At 52.9% G+C, this 24,886-nt stretch overlaps 1 protein-coding gene across 15 annotated transcripts in view; it reads right to left on the bottom strand.

Moving 5' to 3' along the window:
* Positions 1-24,886, bottom strand: part of BANP (BTG3 associated nuclear protein) — a 126,047-nt gene that overhangs the window by 47,405 nt on the left and 53,756 nt on the right. For all 15 annotated transcript variants that reach the window (XM_055232726.2, XM_055232729.2, XM_055232721.2 and 12 more), the window contains 2 exons: positions 14,721-14,960; positions 3,092-3,259 (listed from right to left, as the gene is read on the bottom strand). In XM_055232726.2, coding sequence (XP_055088701.1) covers positions 3,092-3,259; positions 14,721-14,960 — 408 coding nt within the window. The remainder of the gene's footprint in view (positions 1-3,091; positions 3,260-14,720; positions 14,961-24,886) is intronic.

The raw sequence follows: 24,886 nt of genomic DNA, 5'->3' as shown, positions 1-24,886 counted from the left end.
TCCTGCACACCAGCGCAGCCAGCAAAACACTGAGCTTCACACGCTGTTACACCACCGTCTACTCCTGTGCAAAGGCTCTGAGTCTACACTGCCAGCTATGAAATTTCAGCTCATTAAATTTACCCTTTCAAGATTCTGGTATCCTAATGATGCAGGCCAACATATCTGGCAGTCGTCAGGTTATATAACAGCAGCTTCTTGCTCACTAAGGTCCTGGCAAGTCATCTAACTTGGGTTTTGATTCCCCATTGGATGAAGCAGACCGCTAACCTTACCAAATGCACGTACCCGAAACACACGGAAGGCAAGCCTGGCAACAACTCTCCTCGCTCTTCGAGTCTAGGAGTTCCATACGGTTCTTTTTGATGTCTTCTATTTCTCTCCTTGCTATGTTCCTTTTTTCCTTTAAATTCTTGGATGTAATTTTAATAGATTTCAATGTCCTGGTCAGTTAATTCCAGACAGGGTCCCTTCCTATTTGCTGATTTTCTGATCACAGGTCACAATCTCCTGCTTCCTGGTACTCTGGACTAGATACTGGAGATTGCGAATTTTACTTTGTTGCGTGTCTAGGTTTTGTTGTCTTTCTTTTAAAAGTGTTGTTACTTGTGGTTCAATGTGATCTTTCTCAGGCTGTCTTAAGCTCTGCCTTTATTCTAGGGATAGTTTAGCCTGCCAGTAGGCATGGCCTGCTAGTGCAGTGACTGATCACTGAGGATTCTCCACTCTGGCTGATGGGAATCTAGCCACCACCCAGCCTGGTGTGAGCTTAGGAACCACTGAGCTCATGCCTGCCTTGGAATCCCACAAACACCCATGAAGGCCCCCGTGTAACCCTCTGCTCTTAAGAACTTGATTCCACAACTTTCTGCTGTCTCAGCCTCTCTCAACTCCAACCCATCTCCTCCACGCAGTGATGCAGCTGTTTTTGCCTCGCATCTCCCTGTCCCTCCTCTCGTGTTCCTTCTCTCAGGATCATGGTTCTGTGCTGTTGCTTGTCTAATGTCTTAGGACAGCCAATTCACAGATTTTTGTCCAGATTTCAATGGCAAGAGAATTCAATCTGGTTCCTGCTACCATGCCTGACACAAATCTCCTCTCCTTGACCTTTTTTTTTTTTTTTTTTTTTTTTTTTTTGAGACGGAGTCTTGCTCTGTAGCCCAGGCTGGAGTGCAGTGGCACAATCTCGGCTCACTGGAAGCTCCGCCTCCCAGGTTCACGCCATTCTCCTGCCTCAGCCTCCTGGGCAGCTGGGACTACAGGTGCCCGCCACCACGCCTGGCTAATTTTTTTGACATTTTTAGTAGAGATGGGGTTTCACCGTGTTAGCCAGGATGGTCTCGATCTCCTGACCTCATGATCTGCCCGCCTTGGCCTCCCAAAATGCTGGGACTACAGGCGTGAGCCACCGAGCCCGGATTTTTTTTTTTTTTTGAGATAGAGTCTCGCTGTGTCACCCAGGCTAGAGGGCAATGGCACAATCTCAGCTCACTGCAACCTCCGCGTCCTGGATTCAAGCAATTCTCCTGCCTGAGCCTCCCAAGTAGCTGGGATTAGAGGCATGCACCACCACACCCGGCTAATTTTTGCATTTTTAGTAGAGATGGGGTTTCACCATGTTGTCCAGGCTGGTCTCGAACTGCTGACCTCAGGTGATCAGTTTGCCTCAGTCTCTCAAAGTGCTGGGATTACAGGCATGAGCCACCATGCCTGGCCTCCCTGACTTTTAAACAACATTTTTTAAAACTATAAAACTAATGCAGTGCTTATTGGAAATAATTGAGAAACTACAATGAAAGACAAAGGGAAAAATAAAAATTATCCTACTACCTAGAGATAGGCACTGTAAAAATGATCACGCATAAATTTTTATCAACTTCCACATATACCTATATATTTGCAATAAAAATGGTATCATGCCATAAGTGTAGTCCTCACATTGCTCTCTGCTGCCTAGCTGTGAATATTCAAGAGCAGAATTCAAGTGATGAGCAATATTCCTACAGCCGCATTTCAATAGCCACAGGTTACGCTGCTACATGGTATTTCAGTGAATGCCCTTGACCCACACTCCAGGACTGCTACCTCTCTCAAGTCCCAAGGCAGAATTCCTCATTGTAGTAGAAAGACCTAGAATAGAAGAGCTTCTTCAACACAGGTCACTAAATAAAGTGCTGCTTTAGGGACACAACTTGTGTGGCCCACTACAGGCAGCCACCTCCCATCCTCAAACCCCTGGGCAGCAGCTGAGGCCAAGTATCTGATAACTACCAAAACAGCCCGGGAAAACCACTTCCTGAAGTCCAGTTCAGAAAGAATGAGGCCTCGGGAGAACTCCAGGTGATCTAGTCTGTAACTCCCACGACTTCCAGAACAAAGGGTTCCGGCCGACAGACTCCACTGAATAGGAGAGCTGGCCCTGCCCACGGCTGCCCTCGCATCCTGACCCCAGCCCCAGTCAGAGCTCAAGTTCCAAGAGTCGCTGCCAATGCAGCTACTGTGGGGAGCTTTAAGAGAATAGTTTTCATTCAAATACTTATTAAAATATTTTGAGTTATCTTGGGTGAAAGGCAATATCAAGTCACATTGTCATTCCTGGTGAAAATTCTCCCAAGGAGAACAATCCCCCCAGCAATGCCCAGGAGGCAACTCAAAGAGAACTGTTTCCATTATCTTGTGGATAAATCCAACTAAGGCCATGAACTCAAAGTAAAAATAAAGCACAATTCAGAATCCACCCGACTCCCTCACCCGGAGTCACCAGGCAAATCGTGAGAATACAATGGCCGGCAGCCCCACACAAAGGCCTCGGCCTCCTTGCCCCCATCCAGAAGACTTCCAGGAGGCCCAACAGGCCCTCTGTCCCTCACGCAGGAGCCGGTAGCAGGCCCGAGGCTGTCTGTGTGAAGGGCGCACAGCGCCAGGCACAGGTCCTGCGGCTCCACTGCTCCGTGTGCACTGCACAAGCCTCTGGCCTCGGCTCCCGGCCATTGTTGGAGCTGCCGGCCACGCTCTGGCTGCCCCTGAGGGTACCACCAGGCCAGCTGCCCCGAGCGGGGGAGGGCGGCCTCTCCTGCAGCACGAGGCCTACCTGAGGGGCAGTAGGAGGATGAGTTGGGCGTTCTCCGTGAGAAGCTCTTGACTGCCAGGCTCTGGCCCCGCTGCTTGCGCCGCCACGCCGTGCGGCACTTGGAGTCGATGCTCTGCTTGATTCGGTACCAGTCGGATTCTGTGATGCCAAATTTATAGAAAAGGTGACCTGGAAGGACACATCCAAGGAGAAGCGGTGAGGCCTGTTCGGGACAGCCACCAGGAGCTGTCTGGCTGCAGGGCCGGGGCCCGCTGAAGAGACCTCACCCAGGCACCCCAGCCCGCCAGGCCGGCCCCATCTTCCTGCAAGGGTCCGGAAAGGCCCACCGCACAGAACGTGCTTGGCTGGCCCACAGGCGGGGCTCCCCATGAGATATAAATGCTCACTAAGGTGTCATGACACGCTCTTTCCATTTACTTAACTTCTTCATCCCTCTGACTTGGTTGGCCCACACCAGGTGCACACTTGGGGCTCTCACAAGATTCCCAGACCTGAAGTGAGGAGCGCCTCTGCCTGGCCGCCCCGTGTGGGAAGTGAGGAGCGCCTCTGCCTGGCCGCCCCGTGTGGGAAGTGAGGAGCGCCTCTGCCTGGCCGCCCCGTGTGGGAAGTGAGGAGCGCCTCTGCCTGGCCGCCCCGTGTGGGAAGTGAGGAGCGCCTCTGCCTGGCCGCCCCGTGTGGGAAGTGAGGAGCGCCTCTGGCTGGCCGCCCCGTGTGGGAAGTGAGGAGCGCCTCTGGCTGGCCGCCCCGTCTGGGAAGTGAGGAGCGCCTCTGCCTGGCCGCCCCGTGTGGGAAGTGAGGAGCGCCTCTGCCTGGCCGCCCCGTCTGGGAAGTGAGGAGCGCCTCTGGCTGGCCGCCCCGTCTGGGAAGTGAGGAGCACCTCTGACACGCCGCCCCGTCTGGGAAGTGAGGAGCGCCTCTGCCTGGCCGCTGTGCAACCTTCCAAGTGTGAAGTGACAGCCTTCTTTGTAGAATGAATGAAGACACTGGCACTGATTATATAACACCTTGGCAGCTATCTCAAGTCGTTGATGGTGGAGGTATTGGAATTATAGAAGAAAGCAAACATACAAATTTGACTAAAGGCGATTTTGTGACTTCTTTCTATTGGCCCTGGCAAACCAAGGTTATTCTGGATGGAAATAGCCTTGAAAAGGTGATATATATATGAACGTATCTGATTTTTTTCCCCATATAATTCTTACTTTGTGCATTTGATATTCAGTTGTGTTTGCAATCATGGAAAAATAAAAGCATATATAAAAAAAAAAAAAAAAGATTCCCAGACCTTCCACCCTCCAGCTTCCCTCTGCCCTGAACTCATAGCAGCATCTAAGGTCCTGAATGCCCAGAGGGTGAGATCAGGGACCTCAACAATTGAATCAGAACTCGCTGGTCCTCTGCCTACTCAGGCCTGCTGGGCCACCCCCTTCCCTTCCTTCATGTCTTGGCTTCACCATCCCCCTGGATAACCACCTGACCCACCCGCCCTCCTGGGCTCCCACCCTCCTCCCACTTGTTTTGTGAGAGCACTGACCACCTTCCGGCATTTGGAGAATTCATGTGTGTATTGTTACTCTGTCCCCCTCACAAACACAGTTTGGAGAATTTAGGTGTGTATTGTTATTCTGTTCCCCTCACAAACACAGTTTGGAGAATTCACGTATGTATTGTTACTCTGTTCCCCTCGCAAACAGTTTGGAGAATTTAGGTGTGTATTGTTACTCTGTCTCCCTCACAAACACAGTTTGGAGAATTCAGGTGTGTATTGTTACTCTGTTCCCCTCACAAACACAGTCTGGAGAATTCAGGTGTGTATTGTTATTCTGTTCCCCTTGCAAACAGTTTGGAGAATTCAAGTATGTATTGTTACCCTGTCCCCCTCACAAACACAGTTTGGAGAACTCACATATGTATTGTTACTCTGTTACCCTCGCAAACACAGTTTGGAGAATTCATGTATGTATTGTTACTCTGTCCCCCTGGTAAACACAGTTTGCAGAATTCACATATATCTTGTTATTCTGTTCCCCTCGCAAACACAGTTTGGAGAATTCAAGTATGTATTGTTACCGTCCCCCTCACAAACACAGGGGCCTTTGTTGTGTCCACCCATGGGGGTCAGGCACCCAGAACATTCTGGCGCACAGTGGCTGCTCTTGTGTAAATAGTGATTACAAGGGACTGCAAGACACCCTCCCATTGCTGCTCAAGTCCGGGGCTTGCTTATGTCATTCCCGACGCCTCTCTATCGTGCCTTCTCAACTAGAGCACAAACTCCTTACGGGCAGGGCCTGTGTCCTCATCCCTGGAGTCCCTACACCACAAGCCGAGTGGGCACAACCTACTCTCACTCTGGGGCCAAAGCCAGGTGCATCATCTTCCTGGGGCTCACCGTGCACACAGCAGAGAACTGTCCTGGAAACCCCAGTTCTCTATCACCTGCGCTATGGAGAGCTCTCAGCACGCCCTGAGCAGCATCCAGAGATGCCCTGTATTCAACAAGGAGAAAACTGAGGATCTGAAGGCCACGGCAGAGCAGGTGATAGGATGGAGCCAGCGCCCCACTGCGCAACCGGCCACTTCCCACGAGGCCACAGGACCCCTTCCCTGTAGTGATGACGAATGTGGGCATGATGGGAAGGGCTCTTCAATGCAGTGGCCTCTCTAGCTGGCTCATGCAACTTCACTAATTCACAGGAAAATACATGGAAAGAATCCAAAATTGTAGTAATAAAAAGATTAAGCTGAAAAGTGTCCTGTTTCGACTACCAAGAGCCTCAAGTTCGGACTCTACTGCCCAAACCCTATAACTCTGTTCCCATTGAGACTAAAATGGTGGAAATAATTAAAACAGAGGAAGAAGTGTTTGGGTTTAAGTACTCTATGAAGTATCAAAAGTCCCTCGGGTTTCGGAAACACGCCTCTTGCCTTTTTTATCAGTAGATACTTGAGTCACGTTTTGACTCTCTGTATAATGACAACCAACCTGTCTGTGCTACAGACAAAAAGAAAGCAGCCAGGATGGTGGGATTTGTCGGATGAGAGGGAAGAACACCCTGAAGTCGTTTCGGCAGCATGTTTCCGTGCTCACATGTAGAAGAAGCCGTACATGGAGCAGCACCTCTTTGGCCTCCAATTCTCCGGTCATCTCTAAAATAATCAGAGTCACCCTCAGATCTTGGCTGGGGGACTGGGGCGCCTCGGGAAGCCCCAGGCTGAGCAACTTTAGTGATTCATGGAGGAACCCCAGCCACTGGCTGTGGTCATGGGGGAACCCAACCATTAAAATCACTAGGAAATCCCTACAGGAGAGCCCGGCTGCTGCCAGAGGTTGCACCACAGTTACCGGAAAACCCAGCTTTCAAACTGCACTTCAATAGTTTCAGGAGAGCCCAACTACTGACTTTAGACACAAAGCAGCCCAGCAGCTGCCACCAGGAGACGAGAAAGAAACAGCCATCCCACCAGCAGGAAAACGTCTTTGGAGCACGAGTCGATAAAAAGAAACATCCTCAGAACCGCCCTCCTGTGACGCTCCCACCTTCACACTCCAGGAGAAAACTTCCATAGACCTCGAAGCATGAATGAGTCCATACGAAATTTACAAACGGGTTAGTAACAGGAAAGAAGATAAATCTACAACACCCAGGTGTATAGGTAAATGAGTGAAAACATTCACATTTAAATTCAACTTTGTAAAAATCAAGTTGCCAGTTCAAACCCTGACTCATACCTATTAAATAAAAGATAGATATTCATCCAGTTACCCGCCGCCGAGTTTCCACTGTCCTCAGACATCAAATTATCTAATTCCTTCCGTCTGCGCTCCAGGCCCCAGCCTGGCGAATGCCCCCTGCCGGCCACCAAGGAGATCCAGAGAACGGACCAGCCGCCCCAGTGCTGCCCGCAGAGCGCGGTGGGTGAGGAGGGGGAGGATCTGAACATGCACAGATGGGTGCAGGCGCCGCCCGCAGATGCTACCGGACAGCAGCTGGGGCAAGCGCCTGCTTCTGGGCAGCCCTCGGGGCTCGGATTCCTTTCCCTTTTCTGGCGGTACTGAGCAGCCGCACTTAACAGGGAGCGGGAAAAATCCTATCATGATGGGATCAAAAGATCACCTTGAATTTAACTGCCATTTTCCACTCTAAGCATTTGATCTCAGGTTATCTGACGGACTTTGTTTTTAAAAGCCTCATGAAGTAGGAATGTCACTACTCTCATTACTTTGGTTTTGAGGCAAAAGCCAGAAAAAGGAGAAGTGATGTGTCCGAGTCCAATTACCAGTTAGGAGTGAGCACCGGCCTTGAAGTGCAAGCTTCCTGGGCCCAGCAGGTGGAGAAGCAGTGGCCCTCACTGGATCCTGAGAGCCCATGAGAGGTGCTCGGGGAGACGGGAAGAACATACACAGCCCCATACACGTGCCTCTGCTGTCCTGAGCTCCCTCAGCCCAAGGCACCCGCAGCCCCTGCTGCTGGGAAGCCTAGGTGGACTTCGATTGAGGCAGAAGTCTCCCCTGCAGCAGTGCCCAGGACACAAGGAGAACAGAAGTGCTCAGCATCCAGCTGCTGAGGCTCACGGGATCCCCACAGTGCGGCGTCACCTGCCAGTAGAACACCCTGTCTGGCCTCAGTCCCTGCTTTCCTTCGCCATATCCCCACACCACGCCCACCGAGGCCCCTGAAGGCCGGGATGGGCTGGCCTTCCAGGCTCAGCCAGGCAGCATCCCTGCCACCATGCACGCCTCTATTTTCCTGGCGAGCTGTCCTGCAGTCCCCAAAAACCTAAAGAGTCTCCATTACACCGTTAGCTGCCTTCCCACTTTCCAGAACCCCCGTTACTGACTCTGGTGGTTCAAATCATAAGCCGATTCCCAGCTCTCCATCTGTGGGGCCATGAGAGGCACTGCGGGAAGCGAGACAAGAGAGCCAGGAGGGCTTGTCATCGTGTGTCTTGGTGGGTGGCATGGGGCCTTATCAGCCACAAAGGAATGAAGAGCACCACCTGCTAATGCACTCTCATGTGCAAGGGAAGGCAGCACAACACCGAGTGCCAACAACTGATTTCTTCAAATTACAGACTCGACGTTGACAGCGCTGCCTAGAAAAACAAAAGGCATCTGGAAGCCTCTGCCTGATGGAAGCCAGCTGACACGCTCCCTCCCAGTGGAAGCACACGCAGCCCACGCCCCGCGCACCTCACATGTCCAGCCTCCAGGCCAAGCCGGCCACCATCTCCAAGCCTGCTGACTCACTCTTTTATGAGAAAAAGTGATGGAGAGACACCTGTCCTCAGTCTGTTAGCAAGAGAGCCCCTCACAGCCACCTGCAGGACCATCTCCAGGTCACAGCATCCGGGTCACCTGCTGAGAAGGAGGCTCTGCTCACTTTTCTGCCTGGAGCCCACACTGACTACATGTTCCTTCCGGCTCTCAGTCACCGTGAGGCGCTCAATGTCCCACGATAGACAAACACCCACCCCTGCGTGGAGTCCACATTCTGCCCTTAAGGACACATACAGGGCAGCCTCACCATTTCACCTCACAGACAACCTGGAGAAGACATAACACTTGACCACCCGTGTCCTGTGTCCTGAACAGTGTCACCACAAAACTCCTGGCCCAGGACCCCGGAATCTGACCTGACTGGGAACTAGGGTCTCTGCAGATGTGATTCCTTAGGTTGTGATGAGGTCATCCTGCAGGAGAGGGAGCTCCAAATCCAGTGACTGTCCTCGTAAGGAGAGGGACACAGAGGGAGACACAGGGGGAAGACAGCCGTGGGGAACGCGGGCAGAGACTGGAGGGATGCGGCCACCAGCAGAAGCTGGGAGAGGGAAAGGACCTTCCCAGGCAGCGTGGCCCTGTTCACACCTTCATCCAAGGTATCTGGCCTCCAAACCTGCACGAGAACACAAGCCTGTGTTCTAAGCCAGCCAGGCTGTGAGCTTTGTCCCAGCGGCCACAGGAACCTGAGGCACCCTGCAAGACACAATGGGGCCAGGACGCACACCTGCACTCACAGGGACAGGTGCGGGTGAAGCAGCCCGTCACCCGCTGCTTCCCGCTAGGAAACACCACCTGCGCTTGGAGTGAATGATTTGAAAAGAACTACAATCATCTGACAGGTCAACCTTGAAGGCATAACTTTTCACTTTGTGCAGATGAATCCAGTCTTTCCGTAACTGCTTGGAGGTCTCATGGGGATCAGCCATCCACAGCAGCAATTCTTTAGATCAGACGAGATCGGGTGTTTTCAGGATGGCATGGCCATAGACAGCATTCTTTAGAAAAGCCTTCAGATCCGGGGTCACCAGCTTGGATGCACAGTCCAAGCAGAGGCGGAAGTGAGCCGTGGATAGAAATCCTAAGAACTAAACCAATTTATCTTCACAGAGAAAACAGGCGAATGCTGCTGTCCTGAGAGAACATTCCTTAGGAAAATGCTCCAAGGTTTTCCAAGTTGCAGTAATATGCTACTATTGCATAAAACACACAAATTTGGTTAGCTGCCCAAATTCGGGGGTTCCACCAATCCTTGGGAACCCTAAGAAAGCCAACACCCCAAAAAGCAAATTTCTCTCTCTCCCTCTTTCAATAACCTCATTTCCTCATTTTGAGAAGGTGGTACTTAGAGACGTTACCTACTGTGTATTTCAAAATGTAGACTTTTTTTCTCCAGAAGAAGAAAGAAAATCTTTCTGCTGACAAATAAGGAGAAACTTAAATCAAAATCTTCTGCCTCGTGAGCTGCCTGGGTTGAGTGAGGACAGCCGCAAGCCTCTGACTGCTGAGGCTACAGGCGTCACTGCGGGCTCTGAAGCAACAGCAGACGGTAAGGTGGGGCGATGAGGCCAATTCCACTCCTGCCGCTGTTCCAGCTGGGGCCTGGGAGGTTTGGTCCATGCATTTATTTGATTTGTTTTGGTTTTTGGGGCAACAATCAGCAATAAGAATGAAACTGGGCCACAGGGAGAAAAGGTAAAGCCATGCTTTTAACATTTCAACGATTCTATCTAAGCATGAGCAACACAGGCACGTGTGGCCTGAGGCGGGGGGAGAAGGAAGGGCTCCCGCTCCAATCTCCCTCCGGATTTCACTCCAGGGGAAGGGAGCCCGGCAGGTGTCGCCCACTGGCCCCAAGGGCTGGTGTGAGGGAGGGCCGTACTCTCTCAGCCCATACAGCAAGTTTCCTCTCCATTTGGACACCAGAGGAGCTGGGCACAGGGAGGCACAGCAAGGGCCTATAGTCACACAGGCCAAAATTACAGGCGCTGACTCCACCCCGTCGGCCCCTGCTCCTGTCGCACAAGACACTGCTTTGAGGCCGGGTGTGGCGGCTCATGCCTGTAATTGCAGCACTTTGGGAGGCTGTGGCGGGTGGATCACCTGAGGTGAGGAGTTCTGAGACCACCCTGGACAACATGGTGAAACCCCGTCCCTACTAAAAGTACAGAATTTAGCCAGGCATGGGGGCAGGCGCCTGTAATCCCAGCTACTTGGGAGGCTGAGGCAGGAGGATCCCTTGAACCCGGGAGGCAGAGGTTGCAGTGAGCCAAGATTATGCCACTGCACTCCAGCCTGGGTGAGAGTGAAATGCCATTTCAAAAACAAACAAACAAAAGACACTGCCTTGCCCGTGAGCTGCCAAGGGGGCGGGTGAGTGCTAAGAAGTCCAGGTGTTCACAGAAGCCACCCTGGGGGGGAAGGTGGGCAGACACCAGCGTGTGGCCTACAGACTCCAGGCTCCTTTCTGCCCTGCCTGCCACCCCTCCCAGGGCTTCGCCCACATGGCTCCAGCAGGACGGCTCGCTGGCCCCCTGTGTCCACACTGTCTAAACACAAAGCCATGCACTGGGCCCTCTGAAGGCCCAGGTAGTTTTCCCCCTCAACAGTGAAGACTCGGAACCTCCACCCACTGTGAGTATCTCTGACAGACAGAGGCCCCGGACCTGCCTCCCCAGCTCTCTACCTGGCGAGGACACAGTGGCCACCTCCACACTAACGCTGCCCACGCCTCTGGACAGCACAGACTCTGCAGTCGCTCAACAACACAGCTCCTGCCAAGCAGGCAGCACGTCCAGGCCTGTCACCCTGTCACCCATCCTGCTGGGGACATCACACACCTGGGGCTGCAGCCCAGGACGCATGCGAATGCCACAAGCTCGGAGACACAGTGGAGCTCTGGAGACGGGCTGCAGCAAGCCCCATCTGTCTCCTCCTCTGCAGCCCCGTGACCTGCTCTCTGCACAGTGGCTTACCTGCCTGCCCACGACAGCTGCACCGACGCCGAGTGACAGCACGGCGCACCTCTCCCCATGATGCCCTGAGCATGAACGTGGCATCTCAATGTTCTGAGATACTTATTCACGCTTTGTGCATTATTTAACAAATATGGCAAATATACACGGAATCAGGAATCCCTCTATTTTAAGAAAACGCACAGGTTTCTCAGCCTGAAAAAAAAAATGGAAGCCACACGTGTGTCGTGACAGAGCTCTGGCTGCTGACACAGCACTGTCCGCAGAGCTCGCCACCACCCCACCCACGGGCACTGGCAGAGCTCACCACCACCCCACCCACGGGCACCAGCAGAGCTCGCCACCACCCCACCCCTGGGCACCGGCAGAGCTCGCCACCACCCCACCCCCGGGCACCGGCAGAGATCGCTACCACCCCACCCCCGGGCACTGGCAGAGCTTGTCACCACCCCACCCACGGGCACCGGCAGGAACCCTCATGGCCCCCACAGGCTCCCGCCAAAAACGCACACAAGCCCACCATGTGGGCTTCACATAAACACAACTGTCTGTGTGCAATTTGGAAGTGTATGATGGGAGGTAGTCCCCACTATACAGAAATGGACCGTCTCCCACAACCCACAGCGATGACTATGAACTCTCGAGTTACTGTGAAGCCAAGCCTTGCCCACGTCTCTAGAATCCCCGCACCCCGGGAACTCCTGTCCCATGGCACAGCCCCGGTCCATACCCAGCAGTTGCTCCAGGCCCCTCCACATGGCCCTGTGGACAGGCCAGCCTTCCTCATGCAAAGTCACCCTAAAGGTCAGCCTCATCATGACCTTCCCAAAGCTCGGCTCTAGAGACCAGAATTCACTGGGCATCTCCAAGGGGCCGGGCGCTGTGAGCAGGCCCAGGAGCCCCGCCCCGGAGGGACTTCCAGCAGAATGACGGTGCTAGCGGATGCCCCTGCCAGGGTACCGTGCTCCACAGCCCAGCTCAGAGCCTGGGAAGGCAGGGCCAGTGGGCCCCAAGCCATGAGGTCCAGCAGCCTGGCGAACACAGCCAATGACCTCAGCTGTGTGGAGGACGGCCCCGAAGCCAGCAGGCCCAAGGGAGATGGTGGTGGCCCATGCCAGGCTCCCACTCCCCTCTCCGGCCTCCAGACCCCCATCGAGGTTGGCAGCACTTCCCAAGCAAGAAGAAGCTCAGCAGGGAAGGTCAACTCATAGCCACGACACGCAGGGAATCGGGGCGTGCCCCATTCTGCCCCATGCAGTGCCTTTCACCGCCCCACATGGACTCCCTGAATACAGACACAGCCACCCCGCCGCCACGGGCTCTGCTCTGAGTACTGCCCTGCCATGCCCCTGGCACCTCGCTGGAACATTCCCTCTGCTCAATTAATAAAAAGACCAATCGCAGCCAATGCTCTGAAAGCCCGAGTCCTTAGCCTGACATTCCAAGGCACCGTCTCCAAGGCAGAGCCAGCCAGCCTCCAGCTTCACATCCAAGGCCCCTGTCATCTCCCCGGAGGAGCAGGGACTCCTTACCTGGGAACGGGGCCCAGCCTAGAACACCACTGCCCCACACAGCACAGCATGCTCATCCCACATGCCACCATCCTCTCCAAACAGCACCCGCTCCTCTCTGTCCAGGCTGTGCCTCCAACCTGTAGCCCAGCCTGACACTCCTGCGACACCCCACAATGCCACCTCTCAGGTTACAGACGCTTCTATCTACCTGACTGCACGCTCCACCATCAGGGCCATTTCTCATTCGTCTACGTATCTCAACGCACTCCACCTGTGATCCACACAGCAAGCACCAGCACGAAGCAACCCCTGGGTTTCAAGCTGGAAGCACATGACGTGGTCAGGTGCGCAGATGTGTGCTCTTGGCCACGCCATGCCCTAAAGCAGAGCGTGGAGGGCGTGGTGGGCCTGCTGCCCACCTCTGAAGGCAGTGTCCTGTGGGAGCACAGCCACGACCATGTGCTGACACCTCGTCTGTGGCTGCTTTCAGAGCTGAGCAGTTTAAGAGAGACCCCAGGGCCTGCAGAGCCTAAAACACACGCAGTGTGGCCCTTCAGAAGAAGGCTGCGGGTGACCCCTGCCCCATGACCCTCTGATCCTCGTGACCTACTTTACTCCACCGCTGAGAAGCTGTGCGGAGGCCCCACGTGTGGTCTCCCAGGCAGTTATCTGAGACGACCCTCAGGGTTCAGGATGGGCGCCCGCCGGTGTCTGACAGCTGGGGCACACGCCCGGGACAAGACATGGTGCATGGGAAGGTGCCATGACCTGCTCACACGCATGTGGGTGGGACCTGGACCCACCTCTCAGCAGCTTCCGGAAAAACCTGCAGTCAGCACGACCCCCCCATCTTACTCTGACCCCACTTTCACAGCAGCTACTGAACAGCCAGGCCTTCCACTCCCCACTGCTCCTGACAGAGGCTCACAGGCCACACCGTGCTTCCGAGAGGAGCAAGGCTCCTTCCTGCTGGAACAGTGGCCCCCCGCACGCTGAGCTCCTGGATGCTGTGTGCTCCGCCCTGCTCTCCCTGTTGCGAGACCAGATTTACATTTCACGCTCCCCTGAGGCAACTCTCTGGAGCCCAGATTGCCAGAGGCCGCTGCACCCTCCCACACCCTCCCGCCAGGGGCCTCGTGTCTCTTGCGTTTGCTGCTGCTTCACTTTACATCTTCGTTAGAAGCCAGGAGGACGGCTTCTGAAGCAGACGGACTCTGTGGAGCAAATGGACCATGGACGCTGCCAAGGAGGACCTGAGCGCCCATCAAACGCCATCGAAGGGCAGTACCGCAATTGCCAACTGGAGCAAATCCCGCTCTTCAGAGGGGAGAGAAACGTCACAGGCCGGGCTGGGCACGAAAATCAGGCTTTGGAGCTCTCCTGGCTCCCATCACAGCCAGGTCAGCGCTGAGGCCCTTGCACGGCTGCCGAGGCCCAGCCCTCTTGGAAGGAAGGTGGCAGGCGGCACTCCACCTGCTGCAGAGAGGCTCAGGGGCGCCTGGGTCAGCACGGCCAGGACGGCAGGGAAGGCCCCGGCTCTCCTCCTCCTCCTCTCTTCCTCAAGAGTGGCCTACAGACAGGAGGCGAGGGGTTTTTCACCTTCTAAGGGTGCACAGGAGGTATATATATTATGGGGTATATGAGCTATTTTGGTACAGGCATGCCATGCGCAATGGGCACAGCAGGGTCAACCGGGCATCCATCCCCTCGAGCACTGATCCTCGGGCTGAGATTTCAAACCGCCTGGAGAAACGCAGCCCCGTGCCGGTGCTATGGATGCCAGCGTCCTCAGCATTGAAATGTGGGTCCTGACCCAGCTCCCCGCACACCCCAGTCCCCCAAGGCGGGGCCCAACTTACACCGGATGCCGTAGATGGTGAGCGGGTCCAGCTGCTTCTTCCCGTGCTTGCCCTGCCCCGAGAGGTTGGACACGGCCTGCACCTCGCGGTGGAAGAGGTAGTCCAGCAGCGTGAGTGCCATCTTCTCGGCCGTGCGGCAGTTGGTGCTGATGTGCAGCATGTCAGAGGGGATGATGGCGCAGCGCACCCGCATCTCGGGGTTGTTCTCGTCACCCAGCCAGGTGCCATTGGGGTAATCCTCTGAAAAAGAGAAGACAGGGTCCTCAGATGGCCAAGGCTCAGATAAGCTCACATTCAGGACAGCAAAGCGCTCTGCTCAGACACACCCGGGAAAGGTGCTCCTCACAGGGCTGGGCAAATCCCTCCTAACTTGTGATGCAGTCACCAAGAGCGCTGGAGCCTCCGACTACTGCCCAAGAAAGAACTGACACGGAACAGAAACGATCCCACTGCCCCCAGAAGCGGCCGAGGTGTCCTTCCATCCATTTCACATGGATCGATGTGGCAGGTAGGCCACATCCTGGCAATCCTCCTTGCTCTGCACTGAAGGCCGGCCCCTCAGAGCTGAGCCTGCCCTGCTAACACAGTGAAGCAAGCAGATCGCAGCGCACCTACCCCCCACCCCGCCCGCCACATCTGAACCTCCCAGGACGGCCCTGCCTGCTGCTCACATAAGGCTGGTGGGTGTGTGCCCAGTAGCAGGAGCCTCTGCAGCCCCCAGGGGGAGCACAGGCCCAAGTTCATCCTCAGGTCTGGAAGACCTGACATCAAACAAGCCCTGGTATCAAACACCAGGTTCTCTTCACAGACCCAGAAGGGTAAAAAGCTTTAAAAAAAAAAAAAAAAAGTCAATGTTTGCCCACATCTGGAAGGAGACCACTTGGCACACCTGTCTCTGGGACAACGGAGAGCCAATGCTTGTTCCTGTGTTCAGAGGACTCTGCACTGAGAAAAGGCTGTCGGGCCCTTGCCATGGCCTGAAGAGCCGAGCATGCCCCACCACGCTCTCTGCACTGTTGAGGGTCGGCCCGGCCTGGTGTGAGAAAAGGGCTCCGTGTGGGACATGTGGAGCTCCAAGGGGCTCTGCGCTCCTCCCTGTAGAGTCCTGGCCACCACAGGGTTCTGGGCCGCTGCCCTTTCACGCTCTGCTCAGTGAGCCTCACACCTCCCCTCTGGGCAGCGAGCCTGGGGTCTGTGCACCGCACCTACTCTGACCTCCTGCCCAGAGCACTGGAATCTCTTCCCCTTCTCATAGCCAAATTTCCTTCTTTGCCACAGATGTCCCTTAACCATGTGGAATGCACCCCTTGTGATCTTGTGACCTCAAAGGGCACTAAAAACAGAAGGAGAAAGCCAAGGCTGCGTCCGGGGGCAGGGGTGGGGGACACGAGAGCAGCAGGGCCAGGTGCCTATGGGGCTGCGGTGCCTTGGGACCTGAGCACCAACACGGTCACACACTCTGCTCATCCTGGACCTGAGACCCCAGCAATACCGATATACTTGCACACAGTTGGTACCTGCCCCAGCCACCTGCAGAGCGGAACCCTCCCCGGGGCCCCTCACACCTCACTGCCAGCCATGCTCTTCCACTGGCCAGCCACTCCCACCAAGAAGACGCAGAGGTGAGGGGCTCTAGCACCAGCAGCCGGCTTGGTGTCGCCCCTGTGCACACGATGCCAGTTCTTGCCTCTGCACAGTGTTTAAGTCACAGCATGCCCCCGAAGCCAGCATTCTCAGGGCAGTTACAATGCAGCCGCCCAGAGCAGCACATTCAGGTGTGGGAATGCACCATGTTCTCCACTGTCAGTGAGGCCACAGCAAGGACCCGTGGACAGGCCCACGCTCCACACGGAGGAGACAGGGTGGCACCTGGAGTGGCCTGAGCTTGCCTGCAAAGCACACTCCTGTGGCGACGGAGTGGGACTTCCCACCTGCCTGCCCAGGCAGTGACGCCCGCCAGCCCCTCCACACCTCTCTGCCTCCCTCCCTCCCAAGCGTGGGCTCTCAGCTTCCTAGCTGACCCTTCACAAATCACTGGTCTTCTCTGAACCACGGACTCCTTCTCTGTGTAACGGCGTCTCCGGGTTGTCCTCAGGTTGACCAAGTACAGTAAGTGAAATGCTGCCTTTTCAAAGCCTCCCCGTGTGATGGAGGAAAACTCCACAAACGATCATAAACAAGAAAAGTCACTCCCGCTTGGAAGCTCAGCAGCTTCCCAAACCATCTCTTCTGACCCTGAAGTTGAACCAAAGTGAGGCTGCGAGAGTCTCCCCTCCTCCAGCACGTCCTCACCTGTGGAACAGTGGAAACCTGAATACCTCCCACGAGGGGCCGGGACCTAGGAGGGACGCCACGCTCTGCCAGAGTCTCCGAGGCCCAGGGTCGGCTACAGTCATGCCACCCTGGGCACCGCTGCCTCAGAACGTCTGTGAGCTTTATTCTGAAATGTCTCAATATTGACTTTCCTTGCTCTGCACTGAAGGCCGGCCCCTCAGAGCTGAGCCTGCCCTGCTAACACAGTGAAGCAAACAGATCGCAGCGCACCTACCCCCCACCCCGCCCCCCACATCTGAACCTCCCAGGACGGCCCTGCCTGCTGCTCACAGAAGGCTGGTGGGTGTGTGCCCAGCAGCAGGAGCCTCTGCAGCCCCCAGGGGGAGCACAGGCCCAAGTTTGTCCTCAGGTCTGGAAGAGCTGACATCAAACAAGCCCTGGTCTCAAACACCAGGTTCTCTTCACAGACCCAGAAGGGTAAAAAGCTTTAAAAGAATAAAAACGTCAGTGTTTGCCCACATCTGGAAGGAGACATACCTGTCTCTGGGACAACACAGGCAGACGGCACAGGCAGAGGAAGCAAGAGCAGAGGGATGGGCAGAGGAGACAGGCAGAGGGCACCGGCAGAGGGACGGGCAGAGGTAGCACGGGCAGAGGGCACGAGCTGAGGGAGCACAGGCAGCAGAGGGACGGACAGAGGGGACAGGCAGAGGGCATGAGCTGAGGGGGCACGGGCAGAGGGCACAGGCAGAGGGGGCGAGCAGCTGATTACAGAGCTGCTCAGTAATCCAAGAATAGCCGAGGGCCTGGGGTCAGTAGGGCTCACAATGAGACCCACGGTCTTTAAACTTTCCAGGGTTCCTAGCACTGAGGCTCATTTAATGGGAACTCTGGGTAGATGAGGGTGGTCCAGCAACACCAAGCATCTCTGGACTTAGGACCTGGAGATCACAAACAGAGGACCCGAGGCAGGCAGCAGGAAGGGCAGCAGCATCCTGAGCCACCGGCCTCCCCGACCATGACCCGCCCACACCGGGACGTGAGTGATGCAGGACCAGTGCGAGGATGGTGTGGGGACAGTGGGCAGGGGCTCTCAGCTGTAGCCACCAAGCTGCTAAAGATCCCTGCAGCCTCTCTCAGGAATTAACAGTGCTGAAACACACTTAGCTGAGCTCTCTGTGGTGAGATAATATTTTTAAAGTAAACACTGGACAAGAGTTCAGTTGTTTTTCAAACAGTGAGTCAAAAACATGTCAAAGTGTCACTGAGACCCTCCAGGAGGGATGACGTGGGCTCTCCATGCCCACACAGAGAACCTCCCTGACTTAGGATGACAGCCAGCTCCTGAGGGGAGCTGCCACCCACCACCTCTGTCCTCCCCAGGCTCCTCAAGGCAATGTTGGGGCGGCCGCTGAGCTCATCCTCTCGCAGGCTCGGGACCCACCGAGGGCTGGTGTGCAAACGTCCAGACCCAGTGCACCCAAGGCTGGCTGTGCCGTCCACCCCACACGGAGCTGCCCCAGCTCTGGGTGGCTCCTCCTGCACCGCAGGTCACAATGAGCCCTCTCTCCACAACCACTGGCCTCGTCCAGGCCTCAACACTTCTTCCTGGCCTTTTTTCAGCACCGCAGGAGACTCTGACTCTAAACTCTGCCCCCACCAGTTACCCAAAGGCCACCTGGCCTGTCCTCCCAGGAATCTCCTGCCTCGAGTGTCCAGCAGGACCCAGTTTGTGCCAGCCTGTGTCTGCGGCTCACAGCTCCACGCCCTGCGCTTCCTGCTTAGCACAGCCACATTATCAGTGCTGACCCACCCTAGTCTACTGGTTCCCATTCACACCTGTGTCCACGGATTTCCTGTTGACAACATCACTCCCACCTCACTCCTCTAGGTACTAGAGATTTTCAGGCATGTTCTCAGACCAGCAGCATCAGCAGTGGCAGGGAACTTGCTGAAAATGCTCATTCTCGGGCCCCACCAATCACAGGCTGTGGGGTAGGCCCTGCTTAGCAAGGAGGTTCTGAGGCAAAGGGGGTTCTGACCTGTGTGAGGAGGCTCCGTGTGTAGAGACCATGAAGGATACCACTCCTGGCGCCCCCTGCACCAGGAGAGCACAAAGGCCCGCTGAGCTCTGATGGGTGTGGGCAGCGGTCTAAGGACGAGGCATGGGGCAGGCCCACGTCACAAGGCATTGAGGGAGGGCCTGTCCTGTTGGGCAGGCTGAGCTCTGGCGGGTGCAGGCAGTGGTCTAAGGACTAGGCATGGGGCAGGCCCACGTCACACTGCACTGAGGGAGGGCCCGTCCTGTTGGGCAGGCTGAGCTCTGACGGGTGCAAGCAGCGGTCTAAGGACTAGGCATGGGGCAGGCCCACGTCACACTGCACTGAGGGAGGGCCCGTCCTGTTGGGCAGGCTCCTGAATCCACACCTCCACCACTTCAGAGGCCTCATTTCCTCAGTCCTCACAGTAACCCCAGCAGCTGAGCCAGCCCATGATCCATCTCACAGGAGAGGTGCTCAGACGTCTGCAGAAATGAATGACCCTGATCGAGGTCGCAGGCCAAGTGACAGGCAAATGCTCTAGGCCATGAGAAGTCCCTGCCTACTAACAACCAGTGATTCACACATTTCTAGTGTCTCTTCCTAGAAAGCTGCCCATCCTCAAAGGCTCCGAGTTTAAATGATGCCTTTTCTACACTGAAATGGAAGGCACTGTCTCATATCTGCTTCCTGATATAATTTGCTGTATTACTCAACTTTTTATATATTCAGAATTCCCTATTGGGGGGAAAAAGGGAAACAAAACAATGATTTTAAAATCCCTGCCTGGAATTTGTACTGTCAGAACACAGTGAATAGTTATTAATTTATCCTTTTTTCTTAGGCAGTCTATAGAAAGGAATTAACCAATAATTGAAATACAATCTTTTTAAGATCCCTCTTTCTCCTACTTTCATTTGAATGCTGACTTTCCAAGAACAGATGAAACAATAATTCCAATAAATGTTATCTGTGTGTTGTCCAAGACCGAAGCCCTAACTTCCATGAACATCTTGGGAAGTGCACTTCCACGGTCACTTTTCAGGTGATGGCTCAGAGTGTTCCTGTCCCTGGGATTCCACACGTTAGTCCCCTGCAGTCACAGAGGGAATGAATGCCAGGTTTCCGTCTCCAGCAGGACAGTGAACAAATCAGAAGGCCATCCTTTGCAAGTCACGGGGCTGCAGGGTTGTTCAAAGCCTTAGAGAGTGGTGTTAATTTCCACAACACAACCAACTCCATGTCAGTTCAGTTCAAGGTCAGCCTCACCATCTCCAGGTAAGTCTTCAGAGAACAGATTCATGTTAGATATGCCATCCACGCCAAAAATTAATTTTCATCTGGCTTTTGCAAAGGCTTACTCAAGCTGTTTATGAATTTCAAAGGCAACTCTGCATAAAATGAAAAAAATGGTTCCAACAATGGATAACACAGAGCAAACCCACACAAAATTCCAACCTAAAGGCAGCACCAGGCTGCGTCGTTACACACATCTCGGCTCCAAATGCTTCCAGCGCCAGGACGCGATGAACCATAACTGTCAATAACTCATCTCTCCTATCTAAGGTAGAGAATGAGAATTCCATGTGGAATGCACGAGGCATTTTATCTGTTGGGCTCCTCAGAATTATTTGCCCCACAACAAAATATGTGTTGGGGTATGCCAGGATCCTGGGGACTCGGGACACCCCATAAAGGTAAGGCTGCATTTGTCCCAAACACGCCAACTCTGGCCATCTACTGGCTAGATGTCTACGATGTCACATATGGATGCTTCAAAACAACCTCCATTCCCATCAGGTACTAGTGGATGCTTAATGAATATTTGGGATGGGAAAAGGGGAACAGAAAGATTAAAAGGGGAGGGGAGAGGAAGAAGGGGGTACCCTGAACAGCAAAAAGTCCACACTCCTGGAGGACAACTTTGAAAAACAGGTGGGCTCCTGATAGGGTGGCCTCGCTCTATCATCAGGGACTTTATGATTATGTGACATCGTATTTAAGGATTTTACACACCTGTAACACTGGCATTCCACAAGCTACACATTACAGAGACCTCAGTTTAGAAACGGAACACTACCATTTTCTTTCAAAATGCTTTTTTGGTGTGGGCTACTTTTATTTTGTTTGTTTTTCTGAGTGGGCTGTTTTCCATCAACAATTCTACTGTAAAGATTTTGCCTGTAATGCTTAAGCATTTCTTAAAGCGAAAAATAATTTAACCCTGAGTTAAAAGGATCCCGTGCCGCCAGGTCACGTGGAGAACCTGAGTCCAACACCAGTCGGCGGCCGAGCTCTGGAGAGCTGAGCGCCTCTAGCACCTGAGAAGTTTGCTCTCCAGGCGTCTGGTCTCACAGGGCAGGGATGGAAAGGGCGTCTTTCGGGGTGGGGGAGGTGGTAGGGAGGAGCCTGGGTGAACTCCTGACTGCTCAGCACCAGCACTGTCATGGATCAAGACTGCTCCCGACACCCCCATCCTGGGGCACAGGCTGTGCATCCAGAAACTCAACCCAAGCTGCTGAGACGCCATCACCCCCACTCACTTCCCGAGACTGCCCTTCCGGCCGCTCTGTGGCACTCAGAGCCGCGACCATTCTCATGCTGCTGTCTCCCGCTTCCCTTGGTTTTATTGTGGTCCCTCATCTCTCTGAAGTCCTACTCTTATTAGCGATCAACTCAGGACTGCCATGAAAAAGTGTTTCCCTGTTACCTCACACATACAGCACTTATGTTAAAAACACTTACATAAGATGAATTCTGTAAATAAATGTTCCAGGAATGTTTGTAGCTAAATGTTCTTCTTTCCATGCGCACGAATGGCATTCCGTGGACTGCGAGGTCTGTGAATCTGCACAGCACAGCGTGGCTACATGTTTTTATTTCCATGTGCACAGCTAACATTGTGTGGAATGTGAGGTCTGTAAATCCGCACAGCAGTGCGGCTACATGTCCTTATTTCCACGTGCATGGCTGACGTTCCATGGACAATGAGGTCTGGGACAACGAGGTCAGCACAGCGTGCCAGTAGCAGCTGCAGGATGGCCACAGTTGACAGCTCTCACAGCTGCCCAACTCTCCCAGCTGTGCCTCACCAGCCTTCACCGGCATCACCAAGGGCTACCAAGTAAGTCATTCTACTGACTGGGAAGTCCATGGGACCAATTCCTGGCAATAATTCAATTAGAATTCAATGACAATCCTTCCCCCACTGAAATGAAGTACCTAACATTTTGTGTGTAGGATGAGTCACGTTTTGTAACAATTATCAAATGCACACACAGCAGGAATTTAAACTCTTGATTAAGAACCTAAATAAGTCCCTTAATGGACAAACAGATCCCATGCTAGGTCCATTTTAGCTCAACTTGTTTCTCTAACTCAGCTCGCAGCTTAGTCCTTGAATGATGAGGCCCCACACAATTTCAAGTACAAAACAAAGCTATGGGCACAGCAAGACCAAAGCTACTGACAAAAGGCAAACACAAGAATGAAGACACAGTCTACTGTTCCCTGCTTCCAACAGTCAGGAGCTACTGTCCTTCTTATTCAAAAGAGACACAGTCTACTGTTCTCTGCTTTCAACAGTCAGGAGCTACCATCCTTATTCCAATGAGACACAGTCTACTGTTCTCCTGCTTTCAACAGTCAGGAGCTACCGTCCTTATGCCAATGAGACACAGTCTACTGTTCTCTGCTTTCAACAGTCAGGAGCTACAGTCCTTATTCCAATGAGACACAGTCTACTGTTCTCCTGCTTTCAATAGCTGGGAGTTACCGTCCTTCTTATTCCAGCGGAGTGTGTGTAATGACAAATGGAATTATCTAAGTGAAAAAAACTAGAATAAAATGATATGGTATCTTTGCAGTGCAATAAACTGACTCCAAATTTGATACAAAACAGCACGTCAATTCACACAAGCCATATGGAATTCATAAGAAATAACCGTTTTGAAATTTATGGTTCTCTAAGACTCAAGGCACTTAAATACTTAAACGAGAAGCCAAGAACAATCTGTCTCCTACGGCTCCTGTCTCTTATCAGGGCCTAAAACAACTAAATACAAAGACAAGCATACCCCCCTTTGGCACTTCCCATATTCCTAATGCTTTCCCTCGTAGAAACTCGCTGATTCACCGCCTGCCCAGGTGCTCGGGACAGAGGGCCACAGGCAGGAAGGTGCTGACCCCATTCTCGGCACATTCACACCCCCCATGGAAATGCTGAAGAGAGGACGCCACTACGGGCTGAGAGTAAATCCCACGTAAGAGACATCAACGGACTGGCTATTTTCCCAACATTTACATATGCAACAATCATTTAAAGGTGACTTCCTCATTTTCACCAAGCCTCTATGCCAAATAAGGCAGTTCAAGCCGATATTTTCATAACACCGACCCCACTAGGATATACATTCCCTAGGACAGAGTCAGTGAAACAGATTTATTACAAAAAATGTTTCCTCCTAATGGGATGAGAAAACAGAATGGCTCTGGATGATGACCTCTCCTTCAAAATAAAGTCAAATTTAAGATGAGAAAAAGTTCTGCAATTCACCCCAATCCTAACAACCTGTGTTGTACAGCAAAATTATGTTTGATGAGAACAATCAGTGGCAAACATGGCTATAAAACTCTGCTCAAAGCCCAGCTAAAGAAAAATGTCTTACACAAAACATCAAAAGAACTTAAACTCAGACACAAAGAAAATTTGTATTTTTCCTTATAGATACAGAATAATACTAAGTAAGCTCCAAATTTGATATCTTCTCAAAAGTTCATTTAGATTTTTTTGTTTTTATGACCCTGGACTCCCCAGAATTACCAAGTTTTTCTGCCTTAGCTAACACAGTTTAAATCAAACAAACATCAGGCCTGAACGGGGTGGCCAGATCTATGTGGGGATTTACACAAAATCCACATCGAAAAATAATTACAACAATTAGTCTGTCGTTACTGCAATGTGATTTTCAAATCCCGTGAAAATGAAATCAGGAGCATCCCTCCTTTCCTCAAATTTAATGTGTGAAAAACTCCATTGCCCTGATCCTGCAATTCATACATACACAAAAACCTGCACCTCAACGTTCACAGCAGCATTCCTGAGAACAGCCAAAAAGTGCAAACAACCCAGATGCCCATCAACTGATGATGGATCAAAAGAATGTGGGCCATCCGTACCTCAGCGTATCACGCAGCCATGAAAAGGAACAAAGCACTAGGGCAAAAGCTACAATGTGGGTGATGCTACAGGATTCCATTTAGAGTCAAGGTCCACAACACGCATATCCACGAGGACGGAGATGAGTTGGGTGCCGGGGCTAGAGGCTGGGAGAATGGAAAGTGACTGTTGATGGACACACGGCTTCTTCTGGGAGTAATAAAAAATATTCTAGAATTAGTCTGAAGTGATGACTGTACAACCTTGAGAATATACTAAAAACCACTGAGATGTATGCTTTAAAACAGTCAATTTTATGGTATATAAATTACATCTCAACTTGAAAAAAAAAAAAAAGATCAACTCAACCTCTCTTTCTCTCTTCCCGCCATTCTGCCATCTGAATCCTAGAAATTTGTATTAGAGGTAAAAGCAATTTTTGTGGAAAACATTGTTTTCAATGTTTCAGATATGGTAATGAGTCTTCCTAACAGGAAAACCTTTGTACAGTAGACAAATCAACATCGAGTTATTAGGAAAAATCAACAACTCAGACACAGAGGCAGAAAAACTTTGAGTTCTTCCTAGTAAGTACGGAAAACACATGCTTTACAACTCCACGCACAAAGCTAAGTCTGTTTGGTTCTTTCTTTTCTCCACGCTGTAGTAACTGACAGTCATCTGGTCACTTACGG

This window comes from Symphalangus syndactylus, chromosome 11, assembly GCF_028878055.3.
Source record: "Symphalangus syndactylus isolate Jambi chromosome 11, NHGRI_mSymSyn1-v2.1_pri, whole genome shotgun sequence".
Classification (NCBI taxonomy): domain Eukaryota; kingdom Metazoa; phylum Chordata; class Mammalia; order Primates; family Hylobatidae; genus Symphalangus; species Symphalangus syndactylus.
Note: the sequence above shows the minus strand (reverse complement) of the source record. Positions and strands in the feature narration are given on the sequence as shown.